Source organism: Neovison vison, chromosome 7 (genome assembly GCF_020171115.1).
Source record: "Neovison vison isolate M4711 chromosome 7, ASM_NN_V1, whole genome shotgun sequence".
NCBI lineage: Eukaryota > Metazoa > Chordata > Mammalia > Carnivora > Mustelidae > Neogale > Neogale vison.
The window spans coordinates 148,749,224-148,766,732 of NC_058097.1; the positions used below are offsets into that span (position 1 = coordinate 148,749,224).

Consider the following 17,509-nt stretch of genomic DNA (forward strand, 5'->3'; position numbering starts at 1 on the left):
AAAAAATAAGAACTTCAACAGTAAATATATATATCATCAATAGTCAAACCAAAAAGCTTAACAGTACACTATTAAAAGACTGAAAGCAAACAAAACAGAACAAAAAAACAAAAAACAACCCTTCTCAAAGTCTGGAATTCATAGACTCACAAAAAATTCTGGCACTGAAAAGACAAATTTCCACATGTAAGGAATTTTATTCCCTGATCATATGCTATAATTAAAATGGCACAGGCCTTTTCAGAAGAAGAGTGGGAGGTGAGGAACAATGAGATGGAGTTCACACTAGTTCTAACAACCACATATCATAGGAAAAGTTGATTCTTCAGAGATGATCAATCTTTTTAAGATAAAAGTTTGAACCAGAAAAGGAAAATCAAGAAAGGGAAAAAAATACTTCTTTAAGAGAGCAAGTGCCACAGGAAGGGAGAAACTACAATTACAGGCTATCCAACTAACAAGGGGTTTACAAACCTAAGCCTGCAACTCTTTCTAAACACAAAAGGGCAGCACCAGGACTAGAGCATCCCCTCCGGCTTCAAGCATGAAAGCCCCATAGAAGTGTGGGTTAACTGTGGAAGGGGAGGGCAAGGTTAAACAATGGCTGAAGGAATCAACCTATGATTCAAAACCTAAATTCTCATTCCGCTCTAGGTCACCATAGAAAGGACGTGCTTTTATCTAACATAACTTACCAACAGGCAACATAAAGGAAGTGATGTGGATTAGTCAAACCCCTCTGTAGAACAAATGGGACAAAATACCATGAAGATTCTTACACTCTATCTTTAGAGTCTAAGCATCTGTGGGGGCTTCTTTTCCACTGTTTAAATGTATAAAACAACCCCTATAAAAAACTAAAAGTTTCTCAATGTCTGTAACATTTTAAGTTAGTATTATGGTTTCCACCTTGAAAGTGTGTTGTTGTCGTTGTTGTTTTTAAGATTTATTTATTTATTTGAGAGAGACATAGACAGACATGGAGAGTGAGCAAGTGCAAGCAGGGGAAAGGGCAGAAGGGAAAGAATCTCAAGCAGACTCTCCACTAAACAGGGAACCTGAAGCCAGGTTTGGTCTTATGACCCTGAGATCATGACCTGAGCCAAAATCAAGAGTGAGATGCTCAACCAACTGAGCCACCCAGGTAACCCGAAAGTGTTTTTAAATATTACCTCACCTGTATCTTAACAAAGCCACATAAAAATGGGTATTTTACATCCATTCCATAGATCAAGAAACTCCCCACCAGAGGTGATGTGACTTTCATCCAATATCTCAAAGCATGTTCCTACAGCATATGGCCCAAACAAGCACCCACGATCTGACTTTAATTGTAGTCTCCTCTACACTCTGCTACTCCGAGTGTGTGCCAGACAAGCAGCCCAGTCTCACTTGGGGGTGAGTCACGTGCACACTCATGTGTTAGGTGCCCTGCTCTGTAAGTGATTATGAAGCCTCTCTATGGTAATAATTCTAATTCTAGATTTGGAGCCAAAAATGCTTCTTACCTATGCAGCCTTCCTCATCTACAAAGGTTTTCGATTTCAGCACCCGCTTTCGTTTTCTTTTTTCTCCACTTGAGCTCTAAAAGATCAAGAAAGATTAGAGGTTACAACCATGAATCTACAGAGAAAAGTAACAAAAATTTCTGCAACAATTGCCCTCCAATATTCCATGATGACTAAAAGTTGAAGGAGGAACTCTACCCATTTCCTTTTAGGGACCAGTCCTACCACACAGACAAGTTACGTTCTTGTATATGCAAGCTGTTTATGAGATAAAAAGCATATTCAGCCAAGAACTGTGTTCATTCAGTCAACAAACTTTTTGTAGTAGTGCAGGCACCATGGTTAAAAAGACCAATAGGACAAGGACCTTAGTCAAGATGAGAGACAAGGAGAACAGACCACTGCAATCCAATGTGGTTACAAGGCCTTTAACGGAGGGGCTGTGGCAGACATTGTGGGAGCACAAAGGGAAGGCCCCTAAACCAGATAAGATGTTTCCATGGCATCCCCATTTGCTGGGGAAACTTGCTATTTTATATTTTAAAGGTTTACTTATTTATTTGAGAGAGAGAGAGCAAAAGAGCATGAGATGGAGGGAAGGAGAGAAGAGCAGAGGGAGAGGGAGAAGCAGATTCCCTGCTGAGCAGGGGGCCTGATGTTGGGCTCAAGCCCAGGACCCTGGACCCAGACGCTCAACCAACTGAGCCATCCAGGTGCCCCAATACTTGTTTTTTTTAGACTTGACACTGCAACACTGCCCCCATCTAATTTAGTCTCACACAGGTATTACTAATACCAATGTCCTTTTATCTCTACTGGTCTTTCAACCATTTTCTCCTTAGCTAATGAAAAAATTAGTGCAAAATTTAAATGACAGTCTTAATACAATGGATTAAGGAAAACTAAAGTCATAAAGGGAAAAAAAACTTGTTAGCATCCTTCTCCTCAACTCTTCATTATTTACACAGATAGATGTAGACAAGGTGCAGCTGAAGATCATTCAGAACTGTATTTCCCCATTTGTTGCCAGCTTTTCTCACCTTGCCCTTTTCCAGAAGAGTTTCTGAAGAGCAACAAATGTGTATAATTGTATAATTGTTTGTTCTACTCTATTTTTCCACAGTTTGCTCTGATGCAGGCAACACCTTATTTGGTGCAATTCCAACAGAAGTAGGGTAGCACAGCAGCCTTGATGCTAGAGGTCAGAAAAACAAAACTACTCCCAGGCCTGACCTCAGCAACCTTCCTAAGACTTTGCGCCTATCACTGAACTCTCGCTTCAGGTGAGGACAGGGAATGCCCAGTCTGTAGTAACTACAGGAGAGCAAAATGAGACAAGAGCCATCTACTGGTATCTGTGAACTGTACAGCAGCAACCAATTCAGCACAGGAGTTTCAGGTCCTTGGGAGATAGAGGACAGATGGAAAGGCAACCGTCCCAGTAAAGCTTTACCTTGACAGAAGGAGGTTCTGGTTCAGTCTTCGGCACTGGTTCAGGAGGTGGAGAAGGAGGAGGTGGGGATGGTGACTCAGCTTCATAATCTCCAGGAGAGTCTGGTATGACTGAAATAATGAAACAAGCTTAGATAAGAGAATTGTGGCACTATCTGGTACAACACCCTCTCCAGTGGCTTTTTTTTTTTTTTTTTAAGATTTTATTTATTTATTTGTCAGAGAGAGTGAGCACAGGCAGACAGAGTGGCAGGCAGAGGCAGAGGGAGAAGTAGGCACCCTGCTGAGCAGGGAGCCCGATGTGGGACTCGATCCCAGGACGCTGGGATCATGACCCGAGCCAAAGGCAGCTGCTTAACCAACTGAGCCACCCAGGCGTCCCTCCAGTGGCTTTTTAAACTTTCGTGTCCAACACAGGACATTTTGCAAGCAGTAATTCATGACAACCACAGGCTCTACAGTTAAATATCTTTAAAATATACATTTTCTTTGGGTGCCTAGGTGGCTCAGTTGGTTCAGTGTCCAACTCTTGTTTTCAGTTCAGGTCCTGATCTGAGGGTTGTGGGATCAAGCCCTGTGTCAGGCTCTGTGCTCAGTGGGGAGTCTGCTTACAAATCCTCTCCCTCTGCCCCTTCCCCTGATCACTCTCTGCCTCCTTCTCTCTCTCGAATAGATAGATAAATCTTTTAAAAAATACACATTTTCAAAAAAAAAAAAAAAAAATTAAAAAAAAAGGGGGGGGGCGCCTGGGTGGCTCAGTGGGTTAAGCCGCTGCCTTCGGCTCAGGTCATGATCTCTGGGTCCTGGGATCGAGTCCCGCATCGGGCTCTCTGCTCAGCAGGGAGCCTGCTTCCTCCTCTCTCTCTCTCTCTGCCTGCCTCTCTGCCTACTTGTGATCTCTCTCTGTCAACTAAATAAATAAAATCTTAAAAAAAAAATTAAAAAAAATACACATTTTCTTAGATTAAAAAAAAATTAAAAAATTAAAAAAATACACATTTTCTTAAATTTTTTTTTAAAAAGATTTTATTTATTTACTTGACAGAGAGAAATCACAAGTAGATGGAAAGGCAGGCAGGGAGAGAGAGAGGGAAGCAGGCTCCCTGCTGAGCAGAGAGCCCAATGCGGGGCTCGATCCCAGGACCCTGAGATCACGACCTGAGCCGAAGGCAGCGGCTTAACCCACTGAGCCACCCAGGTGCCCCCACATTTTCTTAATTTTATACGAAGAAAAAGCAAAGAATTTTTTTAAAGATTTTATTTATTTATTTGACAGAGAGACAGAGACAGTGAGAGAAGGAACACAAGAAGGGGGAGTGGGAGAGGGAGAAGCAGGCTTCCCACTGAGCAGGGAGCCAATGTGGGGCTTGATCTCAGAACCCTGGGATCATGACCTGAGCTGAAGGCAGACACTTAATGACGGAGCCACCCAGCTGCCCCAAGAATTAAGAATTATTAAAGCTAGAATATACCTTAGAGATCACCTTAGCTAAACCTTTTATTTGACAGGAAAGTCAGGATATAAAGTTGTTTTATAAATATCTACTGATCAGGGACGCCTGGGGGGCTCAGTGGGTTGAAGCCTCTGCCTTCGGCTCAGGTTATGATCCCAGAGTCCTGGGATCGAGCCCCGCATCGGGCTCCCTGCTCAGTGGGGAGCCTGCTTCTGCCCGCCCCCCCCACCGCCTGCCTCTCTCTACTTGTGATCTCTCTCTGTCAAAATAAATAAATTAAAAATCTTTAAAAAAGTGCTCGCTTCGGCAGCACATATACTAAAAATCTTAAAAAAATATATATCTACTGATCATCCACCACGTGTCACGTATTCATTCCACTTATAATTGTTTCCTTTATACTCACAACAACGCTGAGACAAATATTATTTTTTTTGACAAATATTATTATTCATGCATTACAGCTGAGTAAAAAGAGGTTAATGAGCTTGCCAAGGTCATAGAGCTTACAACTGAAACAGGAAGCTTTCGACCCCAGTCAGTCTGATGCCACAGCCCTACGAGTCCAACTATCCTGTGTTGCCTCAGCTTTCAGGGCAGACATTTTCTTTTAAGATTAAGTGGATATAATTCTCAGATTATAGCAAAATGTTCCATGCCAGAATTTTTGTGACTGTGATGTAAAGATTATCTGCAATCACCTATAGATGTTTGTTAGACTGAAATTTTCCAGCTGACCTTAAGAGCATAAACTTTGAAGGAAAAACTACCTTGAAACAGTCACAATTATAGCTCTAACAACTAAGACTTGCTCAGTATTGTACAGGGCTGCTGTTTCTAGTGATCGTCCATTGATGAGGTTTGTTTCACTACAGTGAGATTAGCTGGAAAGAACACTTTTGGGAAAGCAATATTGCTCTGGAAGTGGAATCACCCAAGAAGAGAGCATCACCAGAGGGATCTCATCATTCCTGAAGAATCCCAGAAACAGTGGTCTTGTATAAGGCTCATGAGGGAGGAAGTGAAAATCCTCAGCTGACCTATTGCTTAATCATCACAAAGAAATTGCTGGTAAAAAGACTGGATAGCTGCTTAGCCTCACCTGCTCCCTGAACCTCCTGGCTGTATTCAAATTCTTAGCACAAGTCTTGGATCTGAAATTCTCCCAAGTGTTAAAAATTATGACAGTGGAGGGTTGAAGGCCAAATGACCTAAAGAGGTGAAGCAAAACAAGAGCCAGAACGAAACAATAAATTATACACTTCAGTATGAAATGGGCCCCAAAACTTTTATAAGTCTGGGAAATAAGAGTCAGAAACATGAGGAAAGTAGTCCAGCCAGTAACCCAGCTCTGGGAGGCTAGAACATAACAGGAGCTCAAGTAAGGAAAAGTCAAACCACAGAACCAGGCTCTCATTTTTCTGAAGGTATAGCAACTAAGAAAGCTGTGTCACATGTTTTTCACAGGCAGGAGGAAGCTTTACACAGCAAGAAAGCCAAACAAAAGGAATTTTGAGTACTCACAGTAATAAATTTAGGAGTTTTAATCCTATTTCCACTTTGGCAACCATGAAAACATTTAATCCTAGTACCATCCTCTAAGACCCCTCTCACTGCACTGTATGGAATTGTTTACCTAGATCCCCCCCACCCTACACCCCGACTCTAACGTCCAGAGAGGCAGAGACATCACAATTTCCCTAGCACTGAACACAAATAACAGTATTTTTTTAAAAATTTATTGGACAGAGATCACAAGTAGGCAGAGAGGCAGGCAGAGAGAGAGAGGAGGAAACAGGCTCCCTGCTGAGCAGAGAGCCCGATGCAGGGCTTGATCCCAGGACCCTGAGATCATGACCTGAGCTGAAGGTAGAGGCTTTAACCCACTGAGCCACCCAGGCACCCCAACAGTATTTTTTTAATAAAGGGAAACAATCATTTTCTGAACTACATTTGGGCTGAGCAGCTTCTAGGTCAAGGAAGAGTGAGCATATGCCTCCCTCTCCCTTCCACATCCCCCCAAAGAGAATGATTACAATGATGACAAAGGAATGAAATGCTGTAAACCTGCCCCTCCACCCCCACCATACCGGGGAGGAGAAAAGAAAAGGGAGCAAGCCAAGAACTTGTAATGAATAAGAATTTTCAGCAAATCCCCCAAAGATGGAAGGCAGATGGGAGAAAGTTGACAAGAGAAGCATCAGTCAAGTAGATGAGTCAGACAGGAGAGGTTACTATCTATTACAAAACTTCTATTTTATCTGGTTTTTCAAATCGTTTATCACTTTATTTAAAAAAATGTTTTAAAAGGAGGGGCACCTGGGTGGCTCAGTGGGTTAAGCCGCTGCCTTTGGCTCAGGTCATGATCTCAGGATCCTGGGATCGAGTCCCACATCGGGCTCTCTGCTCAGCAGGGAGCCTGCTTCCCTCTCTCTCTCTCTGCCTGCCTCTCTGTCTACTGTGATCTCTCTCTGTCAAATAAATAAATAAAATCTTAAAAAAAAATGTTTTAAGGAAAATGTTTTAAGAAAGGAAGGATAGAGAAAACAACTAGAATTTTCTGGACTTTACAAACATTAATCATTCACTCATAATAATCCCACAAAATCCCTATTCCTATTATTTGTTTTATTATTATTTTTTAAAGATTTTATTTATTTGACAGAGATCACAAATAGGCAGAGAGGCAGGCAGAGAGAGAGGGGAAGAGAAGCAGGCTTCCCGCTGAGCAGAGAGCCAGATGCGGGGCTCGATCCCAGGACTCTGAGATCATGACCTGAGCCGAAGGCAGAGGCTTTAACCCACTGAGCCAACCAGGTGCCCCTCCTATTATTTGTTTTTAAAAAATCTGCCCACATTCATATGCTAGAATCCATGTCTGCCTACTTTAGTCTTTACTATCAAGGCAAGCATTCTCCCTTGATTTATTTTTAGTGACATAAGCATAAGCAACGTTTCATACATTGGTGTATTTTATTTTTTTAAATTATTTTTATTTATTTATTTGACAGAGAGAGAGACACAGGTAGAGAAGGAACACAGCAGAGGGAGTGAGAGAAGGAGAAGCAGGCCCTCCATGGAGCAGGGAGCCCAATGCAGGGCTTGATCCCAGCACCCTGGAATCATGACATGAGCCAAAGGCAGATGCTTAACAACTGAGCCACCCAGGCACCCTTAAACTGGTGTATTTTAAATCTATCTGTAATGACTTTGCAGCTCTTCAGATAAAAGACACTCAAACAGTAAAATGTAACACTTATCCCAGGAAAACAACCTTTGTTGGTGCAGAGTAAGAACTGTGGTAAAACTAATTTCAGGGATCCAACGATGTAACCACTGTTTAATCACAGAGTTCTATGGCAGAGATAGGTAATTAGAAATTCTGGAAATCATTCATAGCTTCCTAGGAAAATTTTTAAACTACCTATCTTAACCTAAAAAGAGGAGGGTGTCATTTGCTTAACATTCTCCATAAGCAATTTGTGAAAACTGAAAATGTTAGCAAAAACTCAAACGTATCAATTAAAACTATTTCTTCCTAGCAATGTAGACATTACTCTTAATGTGATTTCTTTCTGGGTCTGGCCTTTTCTTGCTTGACAGAGTATGCAGACCTGCTGAATATGGTCAAGACTCTGCCACGAAGAGAAACAAAGGAAAAGTCCCTTGAGTAGAGATTTAAAGATATGAAGTTGAACAGAATTTTCTGAGAAGAGATTTACTACTGTTAAACACTTATTGAACACCTCTATAACAAACGTAGGGTGAATAAGGAAAGCTGCTATGTTAAGCACTGTCCTGGCACTGTTAATATGTCTTATTTGATGTTCATAAAAAATCCTACACAGTGTGTGATAACATCCCCAATTTAGAGATGGAGAAACAAAGAAGTGGAGAAATTAAATAATCTGCCTAAAGTCACACAGTAAGTGGCAGAGGTAAGATTTATATTCATATCTGTTTGACTCCAAAGTCCCTGCCATTTCCTCCACTCCTGTTGCTCATCTGCTAATTTCCAGCAAAAGGCAGCATCCTGAATAACCTATATTGGTAATAAAATGGTAATAGCTTAGAGACACTGTGAAGGTTTAAATTAAAGCTCATTGGCTTTGAGACAAAGAAAACATTCAGGAATAAAAAGGAAAAGGTTTATAAATTTAGTCAGATGCTAAAAATTATTTTTTTTTAAAGATTTTATTTATTTATTTGACAGACAGAGATCACAAGTAGGCAGAGAGGCAGGCAGAGAGAGAGAGGGAAGCAGGCTCCCTGCTGAGCAGAGAGCCCGATGCGGGACTCGATCCCAGGACTCTGAGATCATGACCTGAGCCGAAGGCAGCGGCTTAACCACTGAGCCACCCAGGCACCCTAAAAATTATTTTTACTAGGTAAAAAATCTGAGAGCCTCTCATCTATATTATCCATTACTATAGGTTGTCCTCTTTTCACATTTCTTTTCACTTCTTTCCAACTAATAACCCCACTCATATTTCTAATCACCCACAAGTATTGTTTTTGTGGGATAAGGATCAGAACTACAGAGAATATTTCAAAAGTATGTAACAAGTGCTCAATCAGCCACAGTAATTCCTTGACTTAGAGTGGACTCCTTCACTAGACTATTGAGTTTACCTTTTCAAAGTACATTAGGCTAATGGCTTGAAAGCCTCTTTCAGAATCTTCCCCAAGTCCTTTCCTGCTTGGAAATATGGAAGACTAATCCAATTAGCACATATTCCTGTTATATCCTAATTATTTTCCCAAGTGTCTGCATGGAGTTGCCTCTATTTCTCAATTCTTTACTGGTCAGAATGTTCCTTAATGGTTCTTGTTTCATCTACATGCTTGGGTATCCTCCTTTCAGTAGTCTTGGTCAAAACATTTTGATAAATGACATGGAATGAGTATACAGCAACTACCCCTCTAGGATGCTCACAATGCCCTATCCCTACCCACTCCAGAGTCATTAAAAAAAACCACAGCTCTGGTGGGCACTACACCTCTCATGGGGTATCAGAGGCCACAAATTCCAACGTAAGCCTGGCTGTTAGGATCTAAATCCATGGAAGAGTCAAAGATGTGCCTCTATCATAGACAGATTTAATTTCCTTCTACAATTTCCTAGGTCTGCTCATTTCTTTTACATTACAATAATCTGTTTACATAATTTGCTTTTTCACTCAATTGTACATGTACAGTTGCTGAGTTGTTTTGGGGGAACCTCTGTTGTCATTTTCAGTTCTTCTTATAGCAGTTTTCAGATAAGAGTAGAGTCTAACAAGTTTATTTTGTCCTTCAACAGCAGAATAGATTCCTTTTTCTTTGTTATTCTCCTTTAATCTCTTCTAGCATCAGTCTGTTTGTCTTTATATCTTCACCTGATGCTGAATTCCTTTCGACTATATCTCCCTAGCCCCTTCAAAATGTTTTTTACTCAGTATGGCAAAAATTCATGGAGAACTGATTTTAAAATCCAAGCTTTTCACCACTATTCTCAAAACAGGGTAGAAGTCATCTGGTATGTGAGTTCAACCAAGGCATCTTTCTCTTTAACAGCCTCCTCTTTCTCTACACCTTCATTTACACATTTACACTCTATGGGAAGGGATTTTGCCTCTTAGAGTATCTGATATTTTTGAAGAGGCACATTAATTTTGCCCTTGGGGCACCTGGGTGGCTCAGTGGGTTAAAAAAAAAAAGAATCTTGCCCTTACTCTGTTGATCTAACAACAGTGCCCACAGCCTAAAACTAAAAGGGTCTATGGCATCAATCCCTTTCAACAATGACACTATACATTCTTAATCTTGGCATGGCTTTATTTACGTGGTGTGGAATACCACCATGCCACCAACAGCCTTGATGCCTACAATATTACCCATTTTAAAAGAGTCACATGAAGGTAGCCAAAGGAATATCACCACTTCATTTTTTAAAAAGAGAAGCTCTTTGATAATATATATAATAATAACCCTTATTCTTTTTCTTTTATGTTTATTTTGGCATATTACCAGAAAATGATGGTTCTTGTCAAAAGGTTAAAGCAGACTTTAGTGGTGCTATGTCTCTTAACACTAGGATTGCTATTGTCATTGTGACCTGTGATAAATTACCTTTTTTTTTTTTAATATTTATTTATTTATTTGACAGAGAGAGATCACAAGTAGACAGAGAGGCAGGCAGAGAGAGAGGGAAGCAGGCTCCCCGCTGAGCAGAGCCCGATGCAGGACTCGATCCCAGGACCCTGAGATCATGACCTGAGCTGAAGGCAGCGGCCTAACCCACTGAGCCACCCAGGCGCCCCGATAAATTACTTTTTAACTAACTCCTTAAGCATAGTAAGAATTGGCCCATGTTACTGACTAAATATCTGTGTTCCCCCAAAATTCATATGCTGAAGCTCTAATCCCTAATGTGATGGTATCTTGAGGTGAGGCCTCTGGGAGGTAGTTAATGGAATGAGATTATTGTCCTTATACAAAACACAAGAGAGACGATTTCTCTCTCTACCATGCGAGGATAAGAAGGTATCCTACAAATTAGGAGGAGAGCTCCCACCAGGAACCATGCACATCAGACAGTGCCTTAATTTTGGACTTCTCAGTCTTCACAACTGTGAGAAACAAATCTGTCTTGTTTAAGCCATCGAGTGTATGATATTTTTGTTACAGCAGCTTGAGACAATCCCACTAGCCAAAAATTAACAGCAATGCCCACCTTCATCTTCACTGCTATCAGACTCAGGAAGTTTGATTCGTCTCCTCTTTTTCTTCATATTTTCAGTTTCTTTTGTCTCATCATCAGATAACTCCACTCGCTTCCCCCTGTTGGCATCCAGGAATAATTTAAGCATGTTACACAAAATAAAAATGAAAGTATTTGTATGCTACTTTCAGTCTTGTTTCATAACTCATGATCTTAATTCCAGAGGATAGAAGAGTCAAAGTAGACCAGTAAAGGTTCTTTTTTAAGGATATTCTGCTAACTGACCACAACTAAGTCACTCCATGGGGTGACCAGAATTAAACATTTTTCTAGCTCTCTATATTGATCATTGGAAGCTACTTACCAGCTCATCAAGAATCATTACAAATTCCTACAAATTCCTTCTTACTTTTCCTATTGGCTTTTCAATGATTCAAAAAGCACTGAGTAAGCAGCTACTAAGTAGAGGCTCTTTGCTAAACACTGAGGATGAAAGGTGAAAAAAAATACTATTTTCAAGAAGCTCTGGCAGGAGAAATAGATATAAACACCACCAAATACAAGATAATATGACAGGTATGACTGCACAATTAAAATGTTATGGGACAAGACTCTTACTTGAAAACCGAAAGCTAAGTGGAAGTTTATCAGATAAAAAAAGGCAGACAAAGATATTAAAGAGAATAAAACAAATATTTCAAAGAGGAAATATGGGCAAAGGCATAGACATAAGACCTTAATGTGATTCTAATGACATAATAAAAAAACCTAGACTCCATCTTGTCATTAGTTAGCTCCTGTGGATACTCTACCACACTACTCAAATATGTATGAGATACAGTTTTTAATCTTCATTAACTTATTTCTTATATAACTTTAAATATCAACTTATTTTTCTACCTCAAGCCAGAAAAAAATTAAACCCCACAAGAGTAGAAAAAATTAATAAAGAGCAGAAATCAATGAAATAAAATAGAAAAAAATTCACAAAGCCAAAGGTTGTTATTTTGGGGCAAAAGATTAATAAAATTAATAAACCCCTTTATAAGCCTGATTTAAAAAAAGACAAAACTACATATTACCAATATTAGGAATGAAAGAATGAATCTGTAGTGATAAGTACAGATTCTATAGATACTCAAAGAATAAGACTATTATCAGGAACTTTATGCCAATAAACTCAACAACTTAGATGAAATAAATTCCTTTAAAAATATAACCAAAACTGGGGCACCTGCAGAGTTCAGTCATTTAAATGTCTGCCTTTGGCTCAGGTTATGATCCCAGGATCCTGGGATCAAGTCCTGCATCAGGGAGCCTGCTTCTCCCTCTGCCTGGCCCCACCTCTGTCAAATGAATAAAATCTTAAAAAAAAAAAATTTTTTTTAAATATATATTATACATATAAAACAAAAACTGACCCAACGAGAACAAGAAAATTTAAATAGCTCTATTCGAAGAAACGAAATTAATAAAATAAACCTTTCCACAAAGAAAACTCTGGGTTTGGATTTGCTAGTGAATTTTATCAAACCTTTAAGGAAAAAAAAAATAATAATACATATATTACACAAACTCTCTGAGAAAACAGAAGGAAACAACTCCTGACTAATTTTATGAAGTTAGCATAACTCAGATACTGAAATCTGAAAAAGACATTAACAGAAGAGAAAATGGCTGATCTACAGCCCTCACAGATGCAGCAGCAAAAAAAATTCTTATAATACTAGCCAACAGAATCTAACAATTTATAAAAAGGATAACATCTTGTGACCAAAGTGAGGTTCATCCCAAGAATGCAAGGTTAGTTTAACATTTAAAAACCAAGGTAAATTCACCATATTAACAGAAACATCAAATGATCATCTCAATAAATGCAGAAAAAGCATCTGTCAAAATTCAGCACACATTCATAAAAAACCTCCAGAAACTAGGAACAGAAAAAGACTGCCTCCTTCTAGTAAAGGCATCTACTAAAAACATATAGTTAACATCATACTTGGTAATGAAATATTGAAAGCATTCCTGGCTATAACCATCAACAATGAGTGTCTTACTGATGGGCTAGGGACATTTTAACCCACACACATCACATATTCTTGGGGATAAGGCCCACTGAACAGAGCCTTGACCCTCTGAAACTTCAACATTTTGTTGATGTTTTCTACTAGAGTAGCCCCAGCCTTGCCACAAAAGTCAAGTATTTCTGGGCCTATCAGTGCTGACAGTGTCTTTAGAATTTCTTTCAACAGACTAATTCCTACCAACTATGAGGTAGTGTCTCAAATTCCTGGATCCATTTTTAACAGCTTGTGTGCTTTTTATTTTCTTTTCTAATTACATTTTACCACTTGAAAATAAACTCATTGATATAAAAAGAAAACAAAGAACTTTTTCTCTTAAATTTGACTGGAAACAGTAACCCCTCGCTTGGCAATCTGAAGTGAAAACAGACACACAGACACAATCAGGCCCACTTACGCCATGTCCACAAACTTCAAATGAAGTAAAGAAAAAAAGATAATCAATTTAGATCAACGGGGCCCAAAAAACTGGCTTTGTGCTCTAAATCACCTAAACTGGCTGATTCCACAGTTCTCTTTCACTAGATAAGCTACTGAACTTCTCTCTCTCTTCATTTTGGTTATACAGCTGTATCCCTAAGGCATTAAGTAGGATTTAGTACTCAACTAAAAACTGCCTGCTGTCAATAAGCCCAAACAGACCTTCTCACCCCCAGCAGAGACACTCTTCCCCCACAGGCAACAAAATTTTCCTACCTTTTTTTTTCCTTCTGCTGCATCTTAACAGGCTCTGCTTTTTTGCTGGATTTCTTCAGGCCTGTAGGGGCTGCCAGCTTTGGTTCAGTGACAGACACTGGAGGTTGCTCCACTATTTTTTCTTCTTTCACTGCTTGTTCTGAATCCAAATTGACTTTAAGTTTATCTACAAATACAGCAAGCAGATGATATATAACCTCATCATACAATATTAATCTATCATTCTTCTGACAATCTACTAAGTGCCAAATAATTTATTAGGAGCAGGGGCTAAAGGGATAAAAAAAAAAAATAGTCCCTGTCCTAACAGAACTCAGGGTCTAGTCAGAGAACACGTCTCCTTTCCAACTACCACTCTAGCTCTGTTTTCATTTCTGCCTCTTGCTAATCCCTCATTATATCAAAGCCCACAGGCCAAATAACAGTAAAAGCATGGCTTACAAAAAGCAAATACAACTCTATGAGCTAACATCTTTCTCATTTATTAGATGGGAAAATTAAGAGTCTGAGGGATAAAAGACGTTTCCCAAGAGTACACAGCTTACAAACAGTGACAACAGAAATTTGTACCAAGATCCTATTTTCTATTATATTCTATCTACTTAAATATGGATACTCTTATCATCTCACTACTTCTATCTTAATGATATAATTAAAGGGCTTTTAAAATTTAATTATTTTTGTAATCTTTACACCAAATGTGGGGCTCGAACTCACAATCCCAAGATCAAGAGTCACATGCCCTTCCCACTGAGCCAGCCAGATGCCCCTTAATGACATAATTAAAAGACTACTTTGGAATCAGAAAAGTTTGAGTCATACTGTTTTACTCTGGGTAAGTTACCTAAAAGTCAGTCTTCTCTAGAAAAGCTGAAGTAATATTTATGAGACTATTGAAGGACTAAAAGGGATTAGTATGTGAGGTTATATGACTTACCCAAGGTAACATCGATAGAAAAAGGTAAGAGTCAGGATTTGAACCCAAGTCAGTTTGTTTAACTCCTCAAAATCCTTACCTCTTTCCTTATACCAATCTGAAAAACACAAAAACTACTATGCTGTGCAGAGAACTAAGAAATGCAAGCAAGATGGGCCAAGCCATCTGAGAAATTATAGAAGAATATCCTTCATGCTATATATAGTAATTTTTTTTTCCCCAAGAGAAGTCACAAAATACTCTCAGAAAGCTGTAAACAGCCTGAGGCTCTTCAATAAGTGGGTTTGGTTATATGCTGTAGAACAGCTCAAGCCAGCTATAATGTAGAAAAAAACAACTGATATCTTAGCCTTGGTTATTACACACAGCTTAGGATAAGAATTTGTAAGTAAAGTATATTATGTGAAAGAACAGGTGACAGATAAAAGTATAACATGCAATCCATTTATGTTTCATTTTCCGAAGACTTCACTGAGAATTCTAAATGGTGGAATCCACTAGAGAATTGTGGTGTTCTCTCCTGTCTTTTTAAAACTGCTGTTCTCAAGTATCGGTACTGCTCAAACTTTTCCACCAAATTGTATAGGAGAGTAAACATGCTTCTCCAGGGGGTCTGGAGTCAGTAACTAACCCTCAAAAAGTGAGTTCTCTGAAGTTGCATGTATATCCGTAAAGCTTAAGCAAATTTTGCATTTTGTTACAGAATTATATCCTATTGACAGCAACTGTTTTAAAATTATTTTTTAAAAAAAGTATTTCCTACCTCCCTCTTGGGGTAAGAAAAGAGTCTACCAATTTCAGGAAACTGAATTTAATTAAAATACCAGTGACCAAACAGACTTCAGCATCCAGAGTTTTTTACTCTGTCTTGATTTCACAGTATTTGAGGAACTTCTAATTCATTTACATGTACCCCTACAATTGGCCAATTACCCAGTAAAGAGGCAGTTTACTGTAACATTTTGAGACTACTGTTAAGGAAAATTTAATCACATTTTTCCTTTTTATCTGAATGATCAAGTTATTTGTATCATTGACTATTAAAAGCATCTCCCCCCCCACACAGATTTTATTTATTTATTTATTTATTTGACAGACAGATCACAAGTAGGCAGAGAGGCAGGCAGAGAGAGAGGAGGAAGCAGGCTCCCCGCTGAGCAGAGAGTCCAACGCAGGGCTCGATCCCAGGATCCTGGGATCATGACCTGAGCCGAAGGCAGAGGCTTAACCCACCGAGCCACCCAGGTACCCCCAAAGCATCTCCTTTTTATACTCAAGAAAATATGAAACACCTTTACAAGATATAGATGACTTCTTAATTTTGTCACCAATGCTGTAATTTTTTTTCACATATAAAGCATTAAGGTTCTTGTTAAGGAGGTAATTCACATACCAGAAAATTCACCCATTTAAAGTGTAAAATTCGGGGCGCCTGAGTGGCTCAGTGGGTTAAAGCCTCTGCTTTTGGCTCAGGTCATGATCCCAGGGTCCTGGGATCGAGCCCCACATCGGACTCTCTGCTCAGCAGGGAGCCTGCTTCCCCCCCTCTCTCTGCCTGCCTCTCTGCCTACTTGTGATCTCTGTCTGTCAAATAAATAAATAAAATCTTTAAAGTGTAAAATTCCATGGTTTTTATCTGTGCAAACATCACCGCTATCTAATTTTAGAACATTTTCATCACCCCAAAAAAGGAACCCTGTACCCGTTAGCAGTCACTCCCCAATCCCAACCCAGCCCACGACACTAATCTACTAATATTCTACATTCTGTCTTGATATATTTGCCTATTCTGGGCATCTTGTATAAACAGAATTACATAATATGTGGCCTTTCCTGTCTAGCTTCTTTCATTTCCCATGTTTCAAGTTTCATCCATGTTATAGTATAGGTTGATTCCTTTTTTATGGCTCAATAATATTCTATTGTGGGACAACTGGGTGGCTCAGTCAGTTGAGCATCTGACTTCAGCTCAGATTGTCATCTTGGGATCCTGAGATCAAACCCTGCATTGGCCTCCCTGCTCAGCAGGGAGTCTCCTCCTCCCTTTCCCTTGGCCCCTCCCTGACTTGTGGTCTATCTCTCTCCTTCTAATAAATAAATAAAATGTTTTTAAAAAATAATAGTAAATTCCATTGTATGGTTATACCACACTTTGTTTATCCATTCATCAGATGATGGACCTTTGGGTTGTTTCCACTTTTTGACTATTATGAATAATGCCGCTATGAACATTTGTGTACAAGATTTTTTGTGGACATATAGTTTTAATTCACTTGGGTAGATATGCAGGAATAGATGGAAGTGTTGGATAATCGTTTAACTTTTTGAAAGACTGCCATACTGTCTCTAGAACAAGCACATCATTTTCTATTCTCCACAGCAATGTATGACGGTAATTGTTATACTTGCTATTGTTCAGCATTAGGTTTTTGCTTTTTTTTTAAGATTTTATTTATTTATTTGACAGACAGAGATCCCAAGTAGGCAGAGAGGCAGACAGGGAGAAAGAAGGAGGAAGCAGGCTCCCTGCTGAGCAGAGAGTCCGATGTGGGGCTCAATCCCAGGACCCTGGTATCATGACCTGAGCCGAAGGCAGAGGCTTTAACCCACTGAGCCACCCAGGCGCCCCCAGCATTAAGTTTTAAGTGCTTCAAGTCTCCACAACTCTTTTCATC

General features: G+C 39.4%; 1 protein-coding gene across 2 annotated transcripts in view; it reads right to left on the minus strand.

The window, feature by feature from the left end:
- The window catches only part of POLD3 (DNA polymerase delta 3, accessory subunit), a 57,207-nt gene that overhangs the window by 13,011 nt on the left and 26,687 nt on the right, over positions 1-17,509 (minus strand). For both annotated transcript variants that reach the window (XM_044258544.1, XM_044258543.1), the window contains exons 8-11: positions 13,898-14,063; positions 11,130-11,236; positions 2,962-3,071; positions 1,509-1,584 (exon numbers count right to left, since the gene is read on the minus strand). In XM_044258544.1, coding sequence (XP_044114479.1) covers positions 1,509-1,584; positions 2,962-3,071; positions 11,130-11,236; positions 13,898-14,063 — 459 coding nt within the window. The remainder of the gene's footprint in view (positions 1-1,508; positions 1,585-2,961; positions 3,072-11,129; positions 11,237-13,897; positions 14,064-17,509) is intronic.